This window comes from Globicephala melas, chromosome 2, assembly GCF_963455315.2.
Source record: "Globicephala melas chromosome 2, mGloMel1.2, whole genome shotgun sequence".
Classification (NCBI taxonomy): domain Eukaryota; kingdom Metazoa; phylum Chordata; class Mammalia; order Artiodactyla; family Delphinidae; genus Globicephala; species Globicephala melas.
Window position 1 is genome coordinate 176984725 of NC_083315.2, and position 19686 is coordinate 177004410.

The 19686-nt window shown below is 50.5% G+C and overlaps 1 protein-coding gene across 6 annotated transcripts in view; it reads right to left on the bottom strand.

The window, feature by feature from the left end:
* The window catches only part of BRF1 (BRF1 general transcription factor IIIB subunit), a 70841-nt gene that overhangs the window by 34314 nt on the left and 16841 nt on the right, over positions 1-19686 (bottom strand). For 5 of the 6 annotated variants that reach the window (XM_030883162.3, XM_030883161.3, XM_070045021.1 and 2 more), the window contains exon 3: positions 9932-10105. In XM_030883162.3, the coding sequence (XP_030739022.1) occupies positions 9932-10105 (174 nt within the window). The remainder of the gene's footprint in view (positions 1-9931; positions 10106-19686) is intronic. The other variant, XM_070045022.1, reaches the window with a different exon arrangement.

The window sequence follows — 19686 nt, forward strand, 5'->3', positions numbered from 1 at the left end:
AGAACAAATAGAAAAATAGTAAGATATTAGAATTAAATTCAAATATATCAATAAGCACACTGAACTTAAATGGATGAAATTCTCCAATAAAAAATACTTTAAGACTTGGGCTTCCCTGGTGGTGCAGTGGTTGAGAGTCCGCCTGCCGATGCAGGGGACACGGGTTCGTGTCCCGGTCTGGGAAGATCCCACATGCCGTGGAGTGGCTGGGCCCGTGAGCCATGGCCGCTGAGCCTGCGCATCCGGAGCCTGTGCTCCGCAACAGGAGAGGCCACAACAGTGAGAGGCCCGCATATCACCAAAAAAAAAAAAAAAAAAAAAATTTTAAGACGATAAAAAAAATTAGACAAATACACACAATTATGTAACCGAGCAGGACCCTGTGGGGCCTTCCCAGAACAGGAATCCTCCACCTCAGACAAGCCGCCCACCTGCCTTTCGTCTGTAGAAAAACTTTAGTCAAAGAATAAATTTAACCAGAGCAGTGAAGAAAATTGCAGAAAGAAAGGAAAACAGTCAAGCAAGACAAAATAATAATAGTTTAGCCATTAAACAAAGTCAAGGACCTTTAGCTCCTCCTCAAGGGTGAGAGATACTGTTCTGAGCCACCGTCCTCGACACTGTTTTACAGATACTGAAACCCCCACCAGGTGGAAGAAGTTAACTGCATGCTGCCCCCAAGCACCGAGACCCCAGACCAGTCGGAACCAGAAGGCTGAGGATGTTGACTCCCGACTAGCTCTCCAACAACCAATCAGAAAAGCGTCCATGAGCTGATCACGCCCCCCACAACCCCCTCCCCCACTCTGTCTTTAAAAACCTTTCCCTGAAAGCCTCTGGGGAGTTAGGCTCTGCTGAGCACCAGCTGCCTGGACTCCTTGCTTGGCGCCTGCAATAAACCCTGCACTTTCCTTCACCACAGCCAGTGTCAGCAGGTTGGCTTTACTGCACGTGGGTGAGCAGACCCGAGTTTGGTTCAGTAGCAGTTATATGCTGCTTATGAGATACATGAAATATATCATGAAGGATTGAATTTTAAAATATGGGAAAAGACAGACCACGCACATACTCAGCAAAAGAAAGCGGGTATAGTTATACTAACACCCAACACAGCAGAATTTAAGGGGAAAAGCGTTTGGTGATAAAGAGGGACATTTTATAACGTTAAGCGTCATTTCCACCAGGAAGATACAGGATCCTGAATCTGTATCCTCTTAACACAGCATCAGAATATAATGGGAGGGCTTCCCTGGTGGCACAGTGGTTAAGAATCCGCCTGCCAATGCAAGAGACACGGGTTCGAGCCCTGGTCCGGGAAGATCCCACAAGCCGCGGAGCAACTAAGCCCGTAAGCCACAACTACTGGGCCTGCACTCTAGAACCCGCAAGCCACAACTACTGAAGCTCATGCGCCTAGAGCCCGTGCTCCGCAACAAGAGAAGTCACCGCAATGAGAAGCCCGTGCACCGCAGGAAGAGTAGCCCCCACTCGCCACAACTAGAGAAAAGCCCACGCACAGCAATGAAGACCCAACGCAGCCAAAAAGAACAAAAAATAAATATAATAAAATAAATTTATTAAAAAAAAAAGAATATAATGGGAAACCAACAAGATAAAAGGAAAAGTAGATAAGTCCACATCTGCAGTGGGAGTTTTAACACTCTTCTTTAGAACCAGGGGACCGAAAAATTGGTAAGGATGATTTGAACGGGACTAACCAACTTGACCTAATGGACATTTATAGACCGCTCCACCCAACAGGTGCAGATACCCATTCCTTTGAAGTGCACATGACGCGGCCACCAAAATAGACCATGCACTGAGCTGTAAATCAAATCTCAGCACACTGGGAAAAAAGGGAAATCATTCAGTGTTTGTCCTCTGACCACAATGGGATTATACTAGAAACTGATAACACAGAGATAATAGAAAACTCCCAACAGTTTTCAAAACAAGTGGTACACTTGTAAATGACTTAATATCTAAAAGAAATAAAAATGGAAATTAGAAAATATTTTGAACTGATCATAGTAAAAATGTGACACATCAAAACTGTGTGATGTAACTAAAACCTGCCTAGAGAGAAATTTATAGTCTCAAATGCTTATGTTAGGAGAAACAGAAAAAATGAAAATCAAGAACCTAAGAAAGCTGAAAATAGTAAATTAAACTGAAAGAATCTAGAAGGAACGAAATAATAAAAGTAAATCAATGAAATATAAAATAAACGTACAATACAGATAAACAACACAGCGGAAGCCTGGCTCTTTAAGAAGGCTGGTAAGAGCGCTGGTGAGGCTGCAGAGGAACTGGAGCCCTCCTACACTGCTGGCAGGAATGCAAGATGGCCCAGCTACTTCGGGAAGCAGTCCAGCCGTGCCTCACAGTTGAACACAGAGCTCCAATGATAGCTTACACGATCCCATGTACATGAAATGTCCAGAACGGCAAACACAGAGTGGCAGAAAGCAGACTGCTGCTTGTTTAGGACTGGTGGCACGAGAGACATGCGTCCTGAGGCGATGACAATGCTCTAGCGTTGACCGTGGGGATGGCTGCACACTTGTGTGCATGTAACTGAAAACCAGTGACTTGCACAACATAACGGGTGAACTTCATCTCAACAAAGCCATTACCAAGGAAAAGACTAATAAAACTGGCAACCCCCTAGCAACATGGAGCAAAGAAAAAAAAGGCAAAATTACAAACATAAGACATGACAGAGGGGTCGTCACTACAAGTGCCGCAGACACGAAAGGGAAACCGGGAATGTTAAGGATAACTTTACTCTGATACATCTGGTCTCTGAAGTGACACAGACAAAGCCTTTGCAAAATACAACCTAGCAAAACTGGAATGAGAAGCAGAAAGGCTGGCTAGTTCCACATCTACTACAGAAACTGAAGCCACAAGTACGATCTTACCACAAAGAAAGCTAAAGGCCCCGATGGCTTCACTGTGAGTTTTCCCAAACATTTCAAGAGGAAACAGTACTGGTCGCCACTGGACTGCCCAGGGTGCAGGGCACGAGGGGGCACCTCCCAGCGTCGGGGCAAGCACGGCTGCGACACACCCAGTTGACGAGGACACCGCAAGAACACAGGCCACCTGCACAGCTCCACCCAAAATACCAGCAATGCCTGGAGAGGGTAACTTGGCATGACCACATCTGGGTATGCAAGGGTGCTTTAACCTTAAAAATCAGTCAGTGTGGTGGTCCAACGGTTAGGACTCCAAGCTCCCGCTGCCGGGGGCCCAGGTTAGATCCCTGGTCAGGGAACTAAGCTCCCGAAAGCCGCGTGGTATGATACCCCCCAAAAAATCGGTCAGTGTAATTCACCTCGGCGCAGATTAAGGGGAAAAACCCCACATGACGATCATACCGATACAGACACAGATGACTCAACACCCTTCACTATAAAAGCTCCTGGCAATTAGGGAAAAGGAAACACCTTCAACCTGTTACCTGATAAAGGCATCTTAGAGCACACGTCTAAGGCGCTGGAAACGCTCTTGGGAGCCAGGACAGAGCCGAGGACACCCCCGCTCCTGCGCCCTGCTTCACCCCTTCACACCCCACAGGGCACCACAGGCATGCAGACAGCCAAGAGAAACACACGACAGGCATACAGATCAGAAGGGAGCAACTAAAACTGGCAGCAGACACAACTGTATACATTAAGAAAACAAACAAGAGGGCTTCCCTGGTGGTGCAGTGGTTAAGAATCTGCCTGCCAATGTAGGGGACACGGGTTCGAGCCCTGGTCTGGGAAGATCCCCCATGCCACGGAGCAACTAAGCCCGTGCGCCACAACTACTGAGCCCGCATTCCCCAACGACTGAAGCCCGTGCGCCTAGAGCCCATGCTCTGCAACAAGAAAAGCCACCGCAATGAGAAGTCCACACACCGCAACAAAGAGCAGCCCCCGCTCGCCGCAACTAGAGAAAGTTCACACGCAGCAACGAAGACCCAACGCAGTCAAAAATAAATAAATAAATAAAATTTTTTAAAAAAGAAAAAGAAAACAAAGCAAGAGATCCCAAAGCTCAATTAGTGAGACTGCTCACTGCGTTTTGTATTTTTAGATCTAAAGTCAGCACACCTCAGCTGCGCTTCTATACACTGGAAACACAAGACACCATTACCCGCGCTCGAAACACAAATACTTAGGAATCAATCTAACGAACAAAGTGCAAGACCTCCTCATCAAAGATGAGAGACAGCAGAGAACACCTCAAGAAATAAGGGAGGGCTTCCCTGGTGGCGCAGTGGTTGGGAATCCGCCTGCCAATGCAGGGGACGCGGGTTCGAGCCCTGGTCTGGGAAGATCCCACGTGCCACGGAGCAACTAAGCCCGTGCGCCACAACTGCTGAGTCTGTGCTCTGGAGCCACAAGCCACAACTGCTGAGCCAGCACGCCTAGAGCCCATGCTCCGCAACAGGAGAAACCGCCGCAATGAGAGGCCCGCACACTGCAGGGAAGACTGGCCCCTGCTCGCCGCAGCTAGAGAGAAGCCCGCACGCAGCAAAGAAGACCCAACGCAGCCAAAAATATAAAATAAATAAATTTAAAAAAAGAAAGAAGGGATATTGATCGATTGGAAGATTCAGTATTGTTAAAATGAATGTCAATTTTCCCCAAATTGATCCACAAACCCCAATCAGAATCCCAGAAGTTTTTTTTACAGAAATAGACAATCTGATTTAAAAATTTATACAGAAAAACAGACGGCCACGAACAGCCCAGACACCCCTGAGGCAGAAGAACAGCTGGGATTCAAGGTCTCATGCCACAGATCCTGAGACAGGTTATAAACCCGCCATACTGAAAACAGTCTGGTATTGGCACAAACAGACCAACAGAAGGGGTCAGGGACAGCAGCAACAGGCCCCCACCTAAGATCAAAACAGTGGTGCCACCACTGTGCGCTGGGAGGAATGGCTGTCAACAGGTGGCACCTTGTCACCTGGACACCCAGTGGAAAGCAGCAAACTCTGACCATCTCCTCACAACAGACACAAAGACCAACCCCTTAGAAGTCCTCAATCCAACGGGAAATGTAAAACCAAAAGCTTCCAGGAGGGAACACAGGAGAATATTTCCAGCATTTGGGGCAAAGATTTCTTAAACGGGACACAAAAACATTAATCACAAAGGAGAAGATGGATAAATTGTACTTCATTAGAATTAAGAGCTCTGTTCATCAAAAGATACTGCTGAGAGGTGGAGGGCAGCCAGGACGGGGAGGCTACCTTCCACGCAGATGCCCAGCCCTGGCCTCGGCCCAGGACATGCCTGCTGGACCCCAGGGTGTGCCCATGCTCAGCATTACTGGATGCTGGCAGGCAGGACACACTGGCCAGCAGGTCACAGAGCTCCAGAGGCCCAAGGCTGGCCAACACTGGGCGGTCCTCTCCATCTCTGCCTGTCATGGGTTTGAATTTGCAACTTCCTCATGCCCAGTGATGCTGCGTGCCTGCCGACAAATGCTAATCAGCCCCCCTGAGGCCTTCTTTTGACCACATACTCTCTGCATGATACCACAGATACATAACATCGTATCATACATTCGCCCAGACCCACGTAACGTACAACACCAAGAGTGAGCCCCAAGGTAAACAAACCGTGGGCGCTGGGTGATGATGAGGTGTCACTGTGGGTTCACCATTGAGGTGTCACTGTGGGTTCACCATTGGTAACGATGCACCGCTCTAGGGGATGTCCATCCTGGGCGATGCTGTGCATGTGTGGGGACTGGGGGGTATGGGAAATCTCTGTACCCTCCTCTCAATTTCACTGTGAACCTAAAACTGCTCTTAAAAATAAAGTCTATTTAGGGCTTCCCTGGTGGCGCAGTGGTTGAGAATCCGCCTGCCAATGCAGGGGACACGGGTTCGAGCCCTGGTCCGGCAAGATCCCACATGCTGCAGAGCGGCTAAGCCCATGGGCCACAACTACTGAGGCCTGCACACCTAGAGCCCGTGCTCCACAACGGGAGAAGCCACTGCGATGAGAGGCCTGTGCACCGCAACAAAGAGTAGCCCCCGCTCGCCTCAACTAGAGAAAGCCCGTGCACAGCAACGAAGACCCAACACAGCCATAAATAAATAAATTAATTAATTAATTAAAAAAAATTTTTTTCTTCAATTCTTAGGTTGTCCCTGGGGAGGCAAGCAGAGGGGGAGGGGCGGAGGGAAGCAGGTGATGGTAGGCTGGGGAGAAGGGAGTCCCCAGCTTCACTGCCCTCCAAGAAAGAAGATCCCCAGGTGAACCTGAGAAGAGGGACAGAAGCTCATTCTGGAAGCCCCCCCGCCCCAGATCTGCAGACCAGAACCCGCTGTTAACAAGACCCTGGGTGTCTGAAGCCTGGGAGAGAAGATCTGAAGGTCACGGTGGGCAGGACACGGCTGTGGCCGTGGGCATGCTCTACACAGAAAGGGTGACAGATGACAGCAGCCTCCTGGCCTAGACCACTGCTAGGGCTCACTTGCTCATACACAGGCCTGCTGGCAGTTCGGCTGGAACCCAATAAATACCAAAGACTTAAAAAATAGCTGTGGGCAAAAACACACCTCCCATGGATGTGTTTCACGAGAAGTTGTGGTGAGATTTCCCTAGGGGCACAGTGGATAAGACTCCACGCTCCCAATACAGGGGGTCCGGATTCGATCCCTGGTCCTGGAACTAGATTCCACATGCATGCCGCAACTAAACGTTCACATGCCACAACTAAGGAGCCCACGTGCTGCAACTAAGGAGCTGGCAAGCCACAACTAAGGAGCCCACGAGCCACAACTAAGGAGCCCGCCTGCCTCAACTAAGACCCAGTGCAACCAAATAAATAAATAAATAAATAAATAAATAACTTCCCTGGCGGTCCAGTGGTTAAGACTTTGCCTTCAAATGCAGGGAGTGCAGGTTCAATCCCTGGTCAGGGAGCTAAGATCCTACATGCCTCAAGGCCAAAAAAATCAAAACATAAAACAGAAGCAATATTGTAACAAATTCAATAGGGACTTTGAAGATGGCCTATGTTAAAAAAAAAGGGGGGGATTCCCTGGTGGTCCAGTAGTTAAGACTCTGCGCTCCCAATGCAAGGAGCTTGGGTTCGAGCCCTGCTCTGGGAACTAGATCCCGCATGCATGCCACCACTAAGAGTTTGCATGATGCTACTAAAGATCCCACATGCCACACTGAAGACCCCACGTGCTGCAACTAAGACCTGGTACAGCCAAAACAGATAAATAAATAAATATTTTAAAATACATAAATAAATACATTTTTAAAAAGCTGCAGTAACCATCTGGACACACAGCTCGGGAAGATGCACTGGCTGGGTCACCGGCCTGGCAGCAACAGGGGTGTCTACTCACAGCCTGCAAGTTTCTGCCAAATACCCACCCAGGGACAGACGGTCTAGAGAGCAGGTCTCTCCTCAGCCTGCCCCGGCGAAGGCTTTACCCTCTGTGGGTCGGAGGCGGGGAGGGGAGGCGCTGTCTGCAGGGCCGTTGCAGCCCCAGGCAGCAGAAACAGGAGGGCAACCTGGGGCAAGGAGAAGAGAGTGAATGAAGCCTTCAGATGCGCTCTAGGGGCTTGGAATTTACGTGGAAGGAAAGGAGGTGGCACTGGTGGGCGTCGGACAAGTCTGGGGACCCCGCTGGGGGATGGGGGCAGGGGAGTGTCGTCAACCAGAAGAGGACAGAGAAGACCGTGTCACACTTGTGCCCCCCCCCGCCGCCCCCAAACGGCCATCCTGAGGGGACCACCGGCAGGCCCAGCGGCCAGAGTGCTGGACTCCCCGCACACTGCTGTCTCATCTTCAACAGCTTCACAAGGTCAAAGTCAGGGCCACAAATGCACCTGTTCAAGGTGTACACTTCAATGGCTCTTAGTCTATTTACAGAGCTATGCAAACATCACCATAATCTAACTTAAAGACATTTTTATCCCTCAAAAAGAACCGCCCCTACCCCCACCCCACCCCCGTCACCACCCCCAGTCCCCGGCACCCACGGATCTGCTCTGTCTGGATCTGCCTCATCTGGACGTTTGGTATTCAGGGAATCACACAACGTGCGGCCTCCAGTGCGGCTCCTCCACGGGGCGCCGCGCCGCATCCAGGGTCACGTTTCTCTGCAGGCGGCACGCCGCTCCACCGTGTGGGAGGCACCCACCCCTCGGGTGTGGGCGAGCCGGGGCTGCTGGGCCCCGCTCACTCTCCTCCACCCGGGGGCGGGGCCACGTCTGGACCCCTGGACGAGGTGCCCGCCCCTTCGCCCCAGGGGGGCGGGAGGAGCGCGAGGCGGGGAATGGAGCAGCCGCCTCCAGAGCCCCGCCCGCCCGTACACCTGTGTCCGCTCCCCGACCGCCCCTGCGGCCCCCACGGCTCCGGCTCCGGCTCGGGCCACGCTCAGGAGGCAGAGCGGGGCCCTGACCCGAGCGCCCGCACCTCCCTGCAGCCCCCCTCCCCCCCCCCCCGGCTCCCCACCCCGCCCGAGCCAGGCCGGGGCAGGCCTCGCCGCGGGGCAAGGTGGTGACCACGGACGGAGCTCCACTGCGCCACCTCGTGGGACCGCCAGAGCGCGCAGCTTCATCCCGTCAAGCAACAAACGCTTTTATGCTGAAACGGTACCTTTCAAAAACTGAAAGACATTTTAGTGAAAGATTCTGATATTGAGGGTCGCCCACCCACGCACACTGTCTCGAGGACCCTTCCAGCACTCCATGCAAACGGGGGCGACGGCCAGGCCACCCGCCATCGGGGAAAGCCTGCGCGGCACACGGAAGGAACAGCAGGGGAGGACAGAGCTCGAAGAGGCCACCGCTCCCACGAGAGACCAGACGCCGTGGCTCCCACGAGAGCCTCGCAGGACCGCCTCACAAGGAAGGGTGCGGATAACACGGAGCTACTCCAGCTGAAACCGTGAAAGCAGAAACGCAGGCCTGGCTGGAAGATAAACTCTCTCAAAGCAGAAGGTAAGTAAGTGGGAAACAGGAAAGGAGACCAGAAGACAGGTCAGCAGGGCAGCAGAGTGAACAAAGAAGACACAAAGGCAGAAGCCACAGTGACTCCAGAAGCCGGAGACGGGAGGCCGCGGGGGAAGGGCCGCTGGGGGCACCGCACGTGGACCTCTGAGCCTGAAGACAAACAGGAGGTGCTACAGCCCGGAGAGCAACGCAGCGTCCCACACAGAGGACGCCGAACCAGGGCATCCACCTGTCCCACAGGCGCGCGGGACGCAGGGAGACTAGGGGCACCACTGTCCAAGTGCTGGGGAGACCAACTTCCAGCCCAGAATCCTGCCAGACTACCCCCAAAGCTTGGGCAGAAGGAAGACCACAGGGGGTCAGATGCTCAGAGGCGCCCGTTCTCAGAAGCCACGGGGCACGTGCTGTCACATAAGTACGAGGACACAGGAGCGTGGGTCCTGCAAGGAGAGGCGAGGGGAAAAGAGACACGAGGAGGCAGCGAGAGCAGAGGCCAAGTGGAGGGGCCAGAAAGCCCCAGAAGGCCCTCTTCAGGAAGGCGCGATGGACAGAATTCCCGACACACGCAAACGCCTGCAGGGCAGCCGAGGGCGCCCCACCGTCCAGGCACAAGGGGAGAGCAGAGCACCGTGCTCTCGGAGAAGGCGGGGCTGGCGAGGAGGGGATGAGGTCAGCAGCCCCTCGGGACACCGGCCTGGCTACAACTGGCCAACCGCAGGAAGATGCTGAAGAGTCCTCCCCAGGGGCCGAGGGGGGACGGGCACCCAGCTGCCCAGCTCCTCAATCTGTGAAAGTCTCCTATCCGTCCAGACGGTTAATCCAACAAGGTGCTCCAATTAAACACAAACACTAAGCTACTGGGACACGGAGCCCGACAGCAGAGGGAGGCTGACCAAGAGCCAAGATGGGGTCCTCCAAGAGGTCCCCAAACCAAAGGATACGCGGGGTGCCTTCCGTCCGGCACACCAGGTAGAGGCAGGCCGCGATCACGTGGGCCATCTTCCGGCCACGGGTCAGGTGCTTGCTCACGGCCATCTTGAAGAAGTTGAAGGCTGTGTCCAGGCAGTGTTGGTTCAGCTGCAGCTGGTTCCCCAGATGATGGATCTGACGCCTCCCTAGGACACAACATGAAACGTTACCGCGGGTTCCCAACTGTCCGTTAACTGACAACTTTGTTAAAAATAAAAGGGTCACACGACCGCCTCAGCAATTTAAGATGGAAAGTGAAGATCTACCCTTTTCCTTTTACACTTTTAAGTTCACTTTTTGCATGGGTTCCAGTAAAATTTTATGTATGGACACTGGATGCAAATTTCCTATTATTTCACGTGCAGTGAGACGCTCTCCTCCAGGCTGGAGTGGCATCAGGCCCAGGGGGCAAGGGCCCTTCTCAAGGGCCCTGAGCTCAGTGTGTCTGGAAAGGGCTCTGTGCAGGCCGGCCAGCCTGGTGCTGAACACCATTAAACAATATGGCCAGCAAGTTCCACACACTCAACCTCAAATGCCCCCTCCCCGTGGGTGAGCTCCCCAGGCTCTGCCTCCTGCTCCCACAGCCAGGGGGTGGGTCACGCCCACCCAGCCTTCCCTAAGGCCCCCCCGCCAGCCTCGGTGAGGCCACGGACAGCACAGGCAGATTCAGGGAGGGAGGGGCGCGGGCCCTCGCACGGCCAGGATGTCAGCTGACCCGGGCCACAGTCTGCGTCCACACCTCTTAATGAAGCAAGGCCATCTCAGAAGCTGTGGGCCAAAAGACGGCAGCAAGAGAGGAAGCAGACATGCTGCCCACACACCAGCGAGCCATCGTGGGCCATCCCGCACGCGGTAGCGCGTTGCCCTTGTGAGCCAGAGCGCCCACAGCTTCCTACGTCTCTGCTCCAGGCCCAGCCCACACCCACCTCCATGTGCTGTGTTGGCACAGCGAGCAGACAGGTCCCAGCACAGACTCCAGTTCCACCCAGTGTCCTCGGCACCCGAGACCCTCTCTCCTCTGGCGAAGGCCGCCCTACGCTGGGCCAGGGACCTCTGCTTCGCCCACAAAGAGCTAAGAGCCGATTCCGCTGCGCTCTTTGACAAGGACCATGGGCTCAGGGAAGCGAGGGCTGTGTGGTCTCCTCCAGCCTTGGCCGCTAACGGTATGGCCCACACACCCCACACACGCCAACACTGACCGCCGGCCAAAGGTGGGCACCCAGAGAGCCAGCGCCCCGGGGAGCCGGCCACAGGCACGCAGGCTGGCAGCCCAGGGATGGGCCTGACGACCGTGGCATCAGGCAGTCAGCATGTCCCAGAAGTGTCCCTGCCCTTTGTGGCCCTGCTCCCTCGACCCCCAGCAAAGCTCGCCTGGAGCCCACACAGCTCTGAGGCCTCTGGTCAGGTTGCAGTGACAAGGGATCACGCTCGCCGCGCCAGAGCCGAGTCCGGGGAACAGCCGACATACTGACCATCTGGACAGAAAGACAGGGAGGCTGGGCACTGGCTCCCCGTCAGCACTGCATGCTCTCACGCCAGACACACCAGACAGACAAACGCGGTCCACTCCGCAGCCCAGCCGGCTCGGAGGGAAACGGGGCGGCGGATGGGAGACCTGCTAATGCCGGGGTCTCGCTCCCAGCGAGCTCCTCAGTGCGCGTTTGGGAGCTCCTGCAACGGAAGGTGAGAGAGAGATGCTCCCCAGAGGAGCTCACAGACGCCAGGACCCACCCCACCCCCCACACCATGGGCCAGGGCCCCCCCAGCAGCTTGGGGGGCTTGAAGTTATTACAGTAAGTTATAACATCTTTATTGCAATGTAAGTCACGTACTGTAACATCTGCCCACTTAAAATGTTTATAGGTTGAGTGGTTTAGTATGTTCACAGAGTTGTGCGACCCTTACCACACCTTGGTACATTTTCATCACCCAAAAGGAAACCCTGTACCCACTGGCAGTTACTCCCCACCCCCCCAAATGAGTTTTTAATTCACGCAAGTTCAGCAGCACAATTGGCAGACTGAACAAATCATATGACGCAGGCATGTGTGCAGCTTTTAAATGCACGAAGATGTTATTAACAAATGCAAACTCATGTAAAACAGACTCCTGATTAACCAACCACAGCTTCCTCTCCTTGGAATAGTAAATGAATGCAAAAAGGCAACGCACTAGCACAGAGGGCGTTCAAATTTTTGACATTTTGTAAAAATAAGGCCTGCTTCTCCCTTCGAGACGGTGGCCAAACAGCATCCTTCCAGGACGGTGGTGACGGCAGAGAGCACGAGAATGAACACAGAGCAGCATGCGGGCAGGCAAGTGCCCCAGGAACATGTGGAAGGAGGGTCTAACCTGGCCCAGCTCAGGAAGCTAAGCCACGACATCACAGGGCTTCCCCCAGAAGCCTCCCTCGGGCCGGAAGGACCTTCACAGCGCCAGCCAGGCCTGTGCAGCTGGCCTGACTCACGGTGCACTAGCATGTCACACCTGTCCCCACGCAGCGACACACTAGAAGCCACTCCCATGGTCACATCCAGGGGCACTCAGAAGCCAATGGGTGCCCCAGGTGGGCGACAGATGTAAAGAGTTCAATTTAAGACCCGCGTTCGTATAAACATGAACTAACAACTGAGAATCTGTAGAAAATGCCAACATGAAGAGGGAGAAACACCAAGCTCCACAAGCAGACTGCTAACAGAAGAGAGCTTGTCAAGCCCCATCATAACCTCAAAATATTAGAAAGATGTCGATTCATAGAAATGTATGAATAGGCTGTAATTAAAAAGACACAGTCCGGGGCTTCCTTGGTGGCACAGCAGTTAAGAATCCGCCTGCCAATGCAGGGGACACGGGTTCGAGCCCTGGTCCAGGAAGATCCCACATGCAGTGGAGCAACTAAGCCCATGTGCCACAATTACCGAGCCTGTGCACTAGAGCCCGCAAGCCACAACTACTGAGCCCGTGCACCATGACTACTGAAGCCCGTGCGCCTAGAGCCCGTGCTCCGTAACAAGAGAAGCTACCGCAGTGAGAAGCCCACGCACCGCAACGAAGAATAGCCCCCGCTCGCCGCAAACAGAGAAAGTCCAAGTGTAGCAACGAAGACCCAACGCAGCCAAAAATAAGTAAATAAAATAAATTTATAAATAAATAAATAAAAATAAAAAGAGAGCTAGGAGTTGGAGGAAGGGACCCTCCCAGAATGCAGCCCCAAAGGAGAAGGGCAGCTGCCAGGTGACAAACCACAGAGGGAGGCTCACAGCTGACATGGGCAGGCCTCTCCCTCCAGACAGGGAGCAGACTTTTAGGCAAGAAGGATTACTAGAAATAAAGAGGGCATGTGATAAGAACATACGAACACCACAGGAAGAAATAACAGCCCTACAGTGTGGAAATTAATAAGGGCAACTCGCTTAAAACGGAGGCAGGAATCCCTGAAAGGGGCGCTCCCACACCAGGCCCTCCTTCCCAGCTTGCTTCGCGTTTCTGGGCAGGAAGAAGCTGGTGCGCTGCCCTGGGAAGAGGAAGGAAGATTTTCTCCCGGCCCAGCAACAGCCCAGCCAATGAGAAACCGCCACCACCCTCAACTCTCACTTTCCTTCAATGGAGACTGGAAAACCTTCAAAGCAGTCCCGCCCAACTTCCTCCTTCCCCCGCCCCCCCCACCCATAAAATAAGGCTCCTCTCCATTGTTGCAGGACTTGCCTGTGGTTTGCCATAGCTTGGGGGTCCCGAACTGCAATTCCCCTGCCTCTCCCGAGTAAACTCATGTTGCTGGTAACGTAACTGGCTGTTGTATTTGAAGGTGGGCAACAGTATGTACTTAATAGCTTACCTTCAAAACATACAAAGTAAAACTTGACAGAACTAACAGGAAAGGGACAATGCTACCTGACAGAATTCCGAAGACTAAAATGGTGCAGGGATGAGGGCCTTAGCACAAAAGGCGCTGCTGCAGGAAAGATCTGCTGAGGGCCACTGGGAGCAGCAGGCAAGGCTTCAGGGAGAAGCAGGGCATTGCACAGCCACTAAGTTCCTCCCTGCAATCTTGCAGTAACATTAACATCCCCCTCCCCGGGGAGGGGGACTCAGTTTCCCTCCCGTTTCTGAGTGCGGCTGGACTCAGTGAGTTGCTTCTAAGGGGCAGAGGATGGAAAAGAAACACGTGAGACATTTTGTGGAGGACCCTGGCAGTGTTCTAGGCCAACATCACCAGAGCCAAGTCACATGACCTGAGGTAGCCCTGTTATGGGGCAAAGAGAAAGGCGCCACGTCTTTGTGGGATCTCCCCCCAGAATCCACAGCAAACTCAAACTGAGGAACCTTCTATAAAACACCCACCCAGGACTCTTCCCGTGTGTCCAGGTTGGGAGAAACTGTCACAGATGGGAGGAGACTATGGAAGGTGAGGCTACATGCATCCCGGGGGCCCTGACTGGACCCTGAAGCAGAGAGGGCATGAGTGGGCAGACCGGGACAGGGAGCCAGGTGTGCAGCGTCGTCAGCAGCCCTGTGCCACGTGCCACACCTTCTCAGCATGGATCACTGTGCCAAGGTTACGGACCACGTGTGTGTTACCGGGAAAGCTGGGAACCGGAATGCTCAGGACGCTGTATCTGCAACTCTGCTGTAAGTCTGCAGGTCTGACACCATTTTAAATAAAAACTTTAAAAAAATCCACAGAACTAAAAGGAGAAATAGCTATCTGTAACACAACATGGTAAATCAACTATACTTCGACAACAACAACAACAAAAAAAAAAACAAAAAAAGAAATAGCTATCTCAAAACTTGGACGTTACAGCTAGACCAGAGCTTAGAGAAATGTACATCTTAAATGCAAATATTAGAAAAAGAAAGCCTGAAAAACTGATGAAGTTTCCAACTTAAGAAGCCAAAAAAGAATAATGAACTACACAGAAGATGTAGAAGAAAGAGAATAATAAAGAACAGAACCCAATCAAATAGCAAACAGACAGCAGATCAACAAAGCCACATGCACTCTTTGAAAAGATTAACACAATTGCTAAACTGATAAATTCCTAGCAAGATCAATCAAGAGAAAAAGGGATAAAGCATAAATTACTAATGTCAGGAATAAAAGGAGAACATCACTAAAAATCCAGGAAACACATTAAAAGCATAAGAGAATATTATGAAAGACTATGGCAACAAATCTGAATTTGAATTACTGAAACAGATATTAAATTGAAAAGCACATCTTACCAAAACTGACAAGAAGAAATAGAAAACCTAAGTGGGCCCAGTAAAATCCTATTTAAAATTGTCCTGTTAAAGAAATGTATCTGTAATTAAAATCTCCTTACAAGGAAAACTCAAAGCCCAGATGGCTTCGCTAGTAAATTCTTCCACACATTTAAAGAAGAAACAGGTAAATCACACACAGCTCTTAAGAGAACAAAAAAAAGAACAAGGTGTCAAGACCCAATGAGATTTATTCCAGAAATGTGGGGTGAGCTTCCCATTCACAAAATCAATCGGCGTAATCAATTACAATAACAAAATTAACAGAAAAAATATATCATCATTTCAATAATACAAAGAAGCATGTGACAAAATGCTAACATCATTCTCAATAACAGAGAAATACTGACCACTTCCCATCACTGTCAGGAATCAGACAAGAACACCCAATCCCACCATTCTATTCAGCACCTCCCTGGAGAGTGTAGCAACACACAGCAATAAAAGTGTGACAAAGCCCTGAAAATAAATGATGACCATAAAGACAGGAAAGGAAGAAGCAATAATGTCTAGTCCCAGACCACATGAGTGTTAATGAAGGAGAGAATTTATAAACTATTAGATTTCATAAGTAAACGAAACAATTCTCCACAAATTGATCTATAGATTCAATGCAAATCCCAATCAAAAAACCGGCAGGTTTCCCTGTGGAAACCAACAAGCTGATTCTAACATTTATTTTGAAACGCAAAGGAGCTAGAATGAACGAGCTAGAACAACAAAGCTGGAGAACTCACACCACCACGTTATCACTGGAATGCCCAGCGATCAGGACGATGTAGCACTAGCTCAGGACAGACAGACCAACCGACAGCAGCTACAGAGTGTGTCTGTGGTGTCTTACCAGAGTCTGGAATTGACTCCTCCGTCTACGGCCACTTTATTTATGGCAAATGGACCAATGCAATTGACTAGGAAAGAATGGTCTCTTTGATAAATGGTGTTGTAACTGGATGTCCACAGTGAAAAATGCAAACCTCAAGGGAGCGGATCAAGATGGTGGAGAAGTAGGACGCAGAGCTCACCTCCCACAGATACATCAAAAATACATCTACAGGGGCTTCCCTGGCGGTCCAGTGGTTAAGACTCTGCGCTTCCACGGCAGGGGGCGCGGGTTCGATCCCTGGTCAGGGAACTGAGATCCCACATGCTGCGAGGTGCGGCAAAAAATTTTTTAAAATAAAAAATAAAAAATACATCTACCTGTGGAACTCTCACAGAACATCTACTGAATGCTGGCAAAAGACCTCAGACCTCCAAAAGGGCAAGAAAATCTCCACGTAACTGGGTAGGACCAAAAAAAAAGGGAAAAAAGAAAGAGAGAAGGGAATCAGGACAGGACCTCTGCCCTGGGAGGGAGCTGTGAAAGAGGAAAGCTTTCCACACATGGGAAGTTCCCTCACTGGTGGGGAGATCTGTCAGGACAGAGGGGAGCGCAGAGCAGAGAGAGACCTGCACAGAGGATCGGTGCCGACAGGCTCTCCACAGTCTGAGACGCCCGTCCACGGGGACCGGTGAGGGCTGGGTGCTGAGGCTTGGGCTTTGGAGGTCAGACCCTGGGGAGAGGACCAGGCTTGGCTGCACGAAGACAGCCTGAGGGGGCTGGGGTGTGGTGCGCCACAAATGAGGGAGTCCAGAGAGGCAGGGCACCACTGTTGGGGGGCACACAAGGAGAGGAACAGGCCCACCATAGGAGCTTCTTTGTCCATGCTCTCACGCGGCAGGGCACCGCCTGCAAGAGCTCTAGGGGCAGGCGCTAGTCGCTGCTGCCATCTCAGACCTCAGAGGCAGTGCGGGCCAGCGCTGCCGAGGGTCCTGTGAGCAGGTGCAGGTCACTGCCCCCACCTTCCCGGAGCATGGGCAGCCCACCACTGCCAAGGGTCCCTCGACCCGGCGCCAACCACTGCCCCGTCTCCCCGGAGTACGTGCAGCCAGCTGCCTCCACCAGGGACCCATGACCAGAAGCCAACCGCTGCCCCGCCCCCCCGGGAGCGTGCGCGTGGGCCATGCACCTGCACGCCCCTCTCAAGGGGATAAAGGCCGGCACATGCTGAAGGAGACAGCAAGTGTCCAAAGCAAGAACAGCCCTCACGCCAAAAACATATGAAACCCACACAAGCTACACAGAGATGTGCCGGCATATACAGAGCCCTCCGGGACGACAGTAGAGATTTGTTTCTCCTGAACTCACAGAGTAAGGGAAACATAAACAAAATGAAGAGGCAAAAAAAAAAAAAAAATGAAGAGGCAGAGGAAGCACTCTCACTTAAAAGACCAAGAGAACTCCCCTGAAAGAACAGTGAAACCTCTTCAGTCTAACAGACACCAGGTTCAAAAAGTCAGTAATGAAAATACTGAAAGAATTAAGAAAGACTATTGACAGAAATGCAGATTACTGTAAAAAGGAACTAGAACTAGAAAGAGGAGCAAAGAAAAATTAGAAAATTCATTTGCTGAGACAAAAGCTGAGCTAAAGGCAGAAAAGCAGAATGAATAATGCAGAAGAAAGAATAAGTGACCTGGAGGACAGAATAGTGGAAATTACCCAATCAAATCAGCAGACAGAAAGCCAAATGAAAAGAATGAAAGCAATGTAAGAGACATATGGGATAATATAAAGCAAGCCAATGTACACATAATAGGGATTCCAGAAGGAGAAGAAAGAGAAAAGGGGACCGAGAATGTGTTTGAAGAAATTATGGCTGAGAAATTCCCAAACCTAAAGCAGGAAACAGACATCCAGATACAGGAAGTATAGAGGGTCCCAAACAAGATGAACCCAGACAGACCTACACCAAGAAATACTGTAATGAAAATGACAAATGTAGAGATAAAGAGAGGATTCTAAAGGCAGCAAGAGAAAAACGGAGTTAATTACAAGGGAACTCCCACAAGGCGATCAGCTGATTTCTCTGCAGAAGCACTGCAGGCCAGAAGCGAGTGGCAAAATACACTCAAAGTCTTGAAAGAAAAAACCCTGCAACCGACTGTAGGACACTCTACCCAGCAAGACTATCAGGTAGAATAGGAGAAATAAAGAACTTCTCAGACAAGCAAAAACGAAAAGAATACAGCAATACTAAACCTCTCCTGAAAGAAATACTGAAAGGTCATCTCTAAATAGAAAAGCAGCAAGAAGATATAGGAAGGAGGAAATCACAATCGGACAGTAAATCACTTAAATTATCCAGTTAACAGATCAAAAAGAAAAAAAAACCTATATGTGAAAGCAATGATAAACACAAGGAACAACAAAAGGATAAACATGAAGATGTAAAAAGGGACAACAAAATCATAAAATGTGGGGAAGGACAGTAAGAAAATGCAGATTCTTTTTCTTTTTCTTTTTTTTCAGAATGTGTTTAAGCCTATATGACTATCAGTCTAAAGCAAGCAGATATAAGAAGGCGTTGACACACTTGAAAAACAGGGCAACCGCAAATCAAAAATATACAACAGATTTACCAAAACCGAAAAGAACACAAGCATGAAAGGAAATCATCAAACCACAAAAAGAAAAACAAAAAGAAAGGAACAAAGAAGAAACAAAGAATCAACTGCAAAACAAGGTCTGAAATGGCAATAAATATATATGTATCAATAATTACCTTAAATGTCAATAGACTGAATGCTCCAATCAAAAGACACAGAGTGGCAGACTGGAGTTTAAAAAAACAAGAGCCAGGCTTCCTTGGTGGTGGATCAGTGGTTAGGAATCCGCCTGCCAATGCCTGGGACACGGGTTCGAGACCTGGTCCGGGAAGATCGCACATGCCGCAGAGCAACTAAGCCCGTGAGCCACAACTACTGAGCCCATGTGCCACAACTACTGAAGCCCACGCGCCTAGAGCCTGTGCTCCACAGCAAGAAAAGCCACTGAAATGAGAAACTCACACACCGCAACAAAGAGTAGCCCCCGCTCACCACAACTAGAGAAAGCCCACGCACAGCAACAAAGACCCAACACAGCCAAAAATAAATAAATAATTTTTTTAAAAAAAAGAGCCTATAACACGCTGCCTACAGGAGACCCACTTTAGGGCAAAGGACACACACATATTGGAAGTGAGGGAATGGAAAAAGACATTGCGTGCAAACTGAAATGACAAAAAAGTGGGAGTCACACTATTCGTATCAGACAAAATAGACTTTAAAACAAAGGCCATGAGGAAAGATAAAGGACACTATATAATGATAAAAGGATCCATACAAGAAAAGGATTTTACACTCATCAACATATATGCACCTAATATAGGAGCACCAAATACATAAAACAAATACTAACAGATAAAGGCAGACAAAGATAGGAATACAATAACAGTAGAAGACTTTAACATCCCACTCATTCAATGGACAGATCTTCCAGACAGAATCAATAAGGCAACAGAGGTCCTAAATAATACAACAGTTAGACTTAATTGATACTTTCAGGACATTACATCCAATAAAAAACCACCAGAAT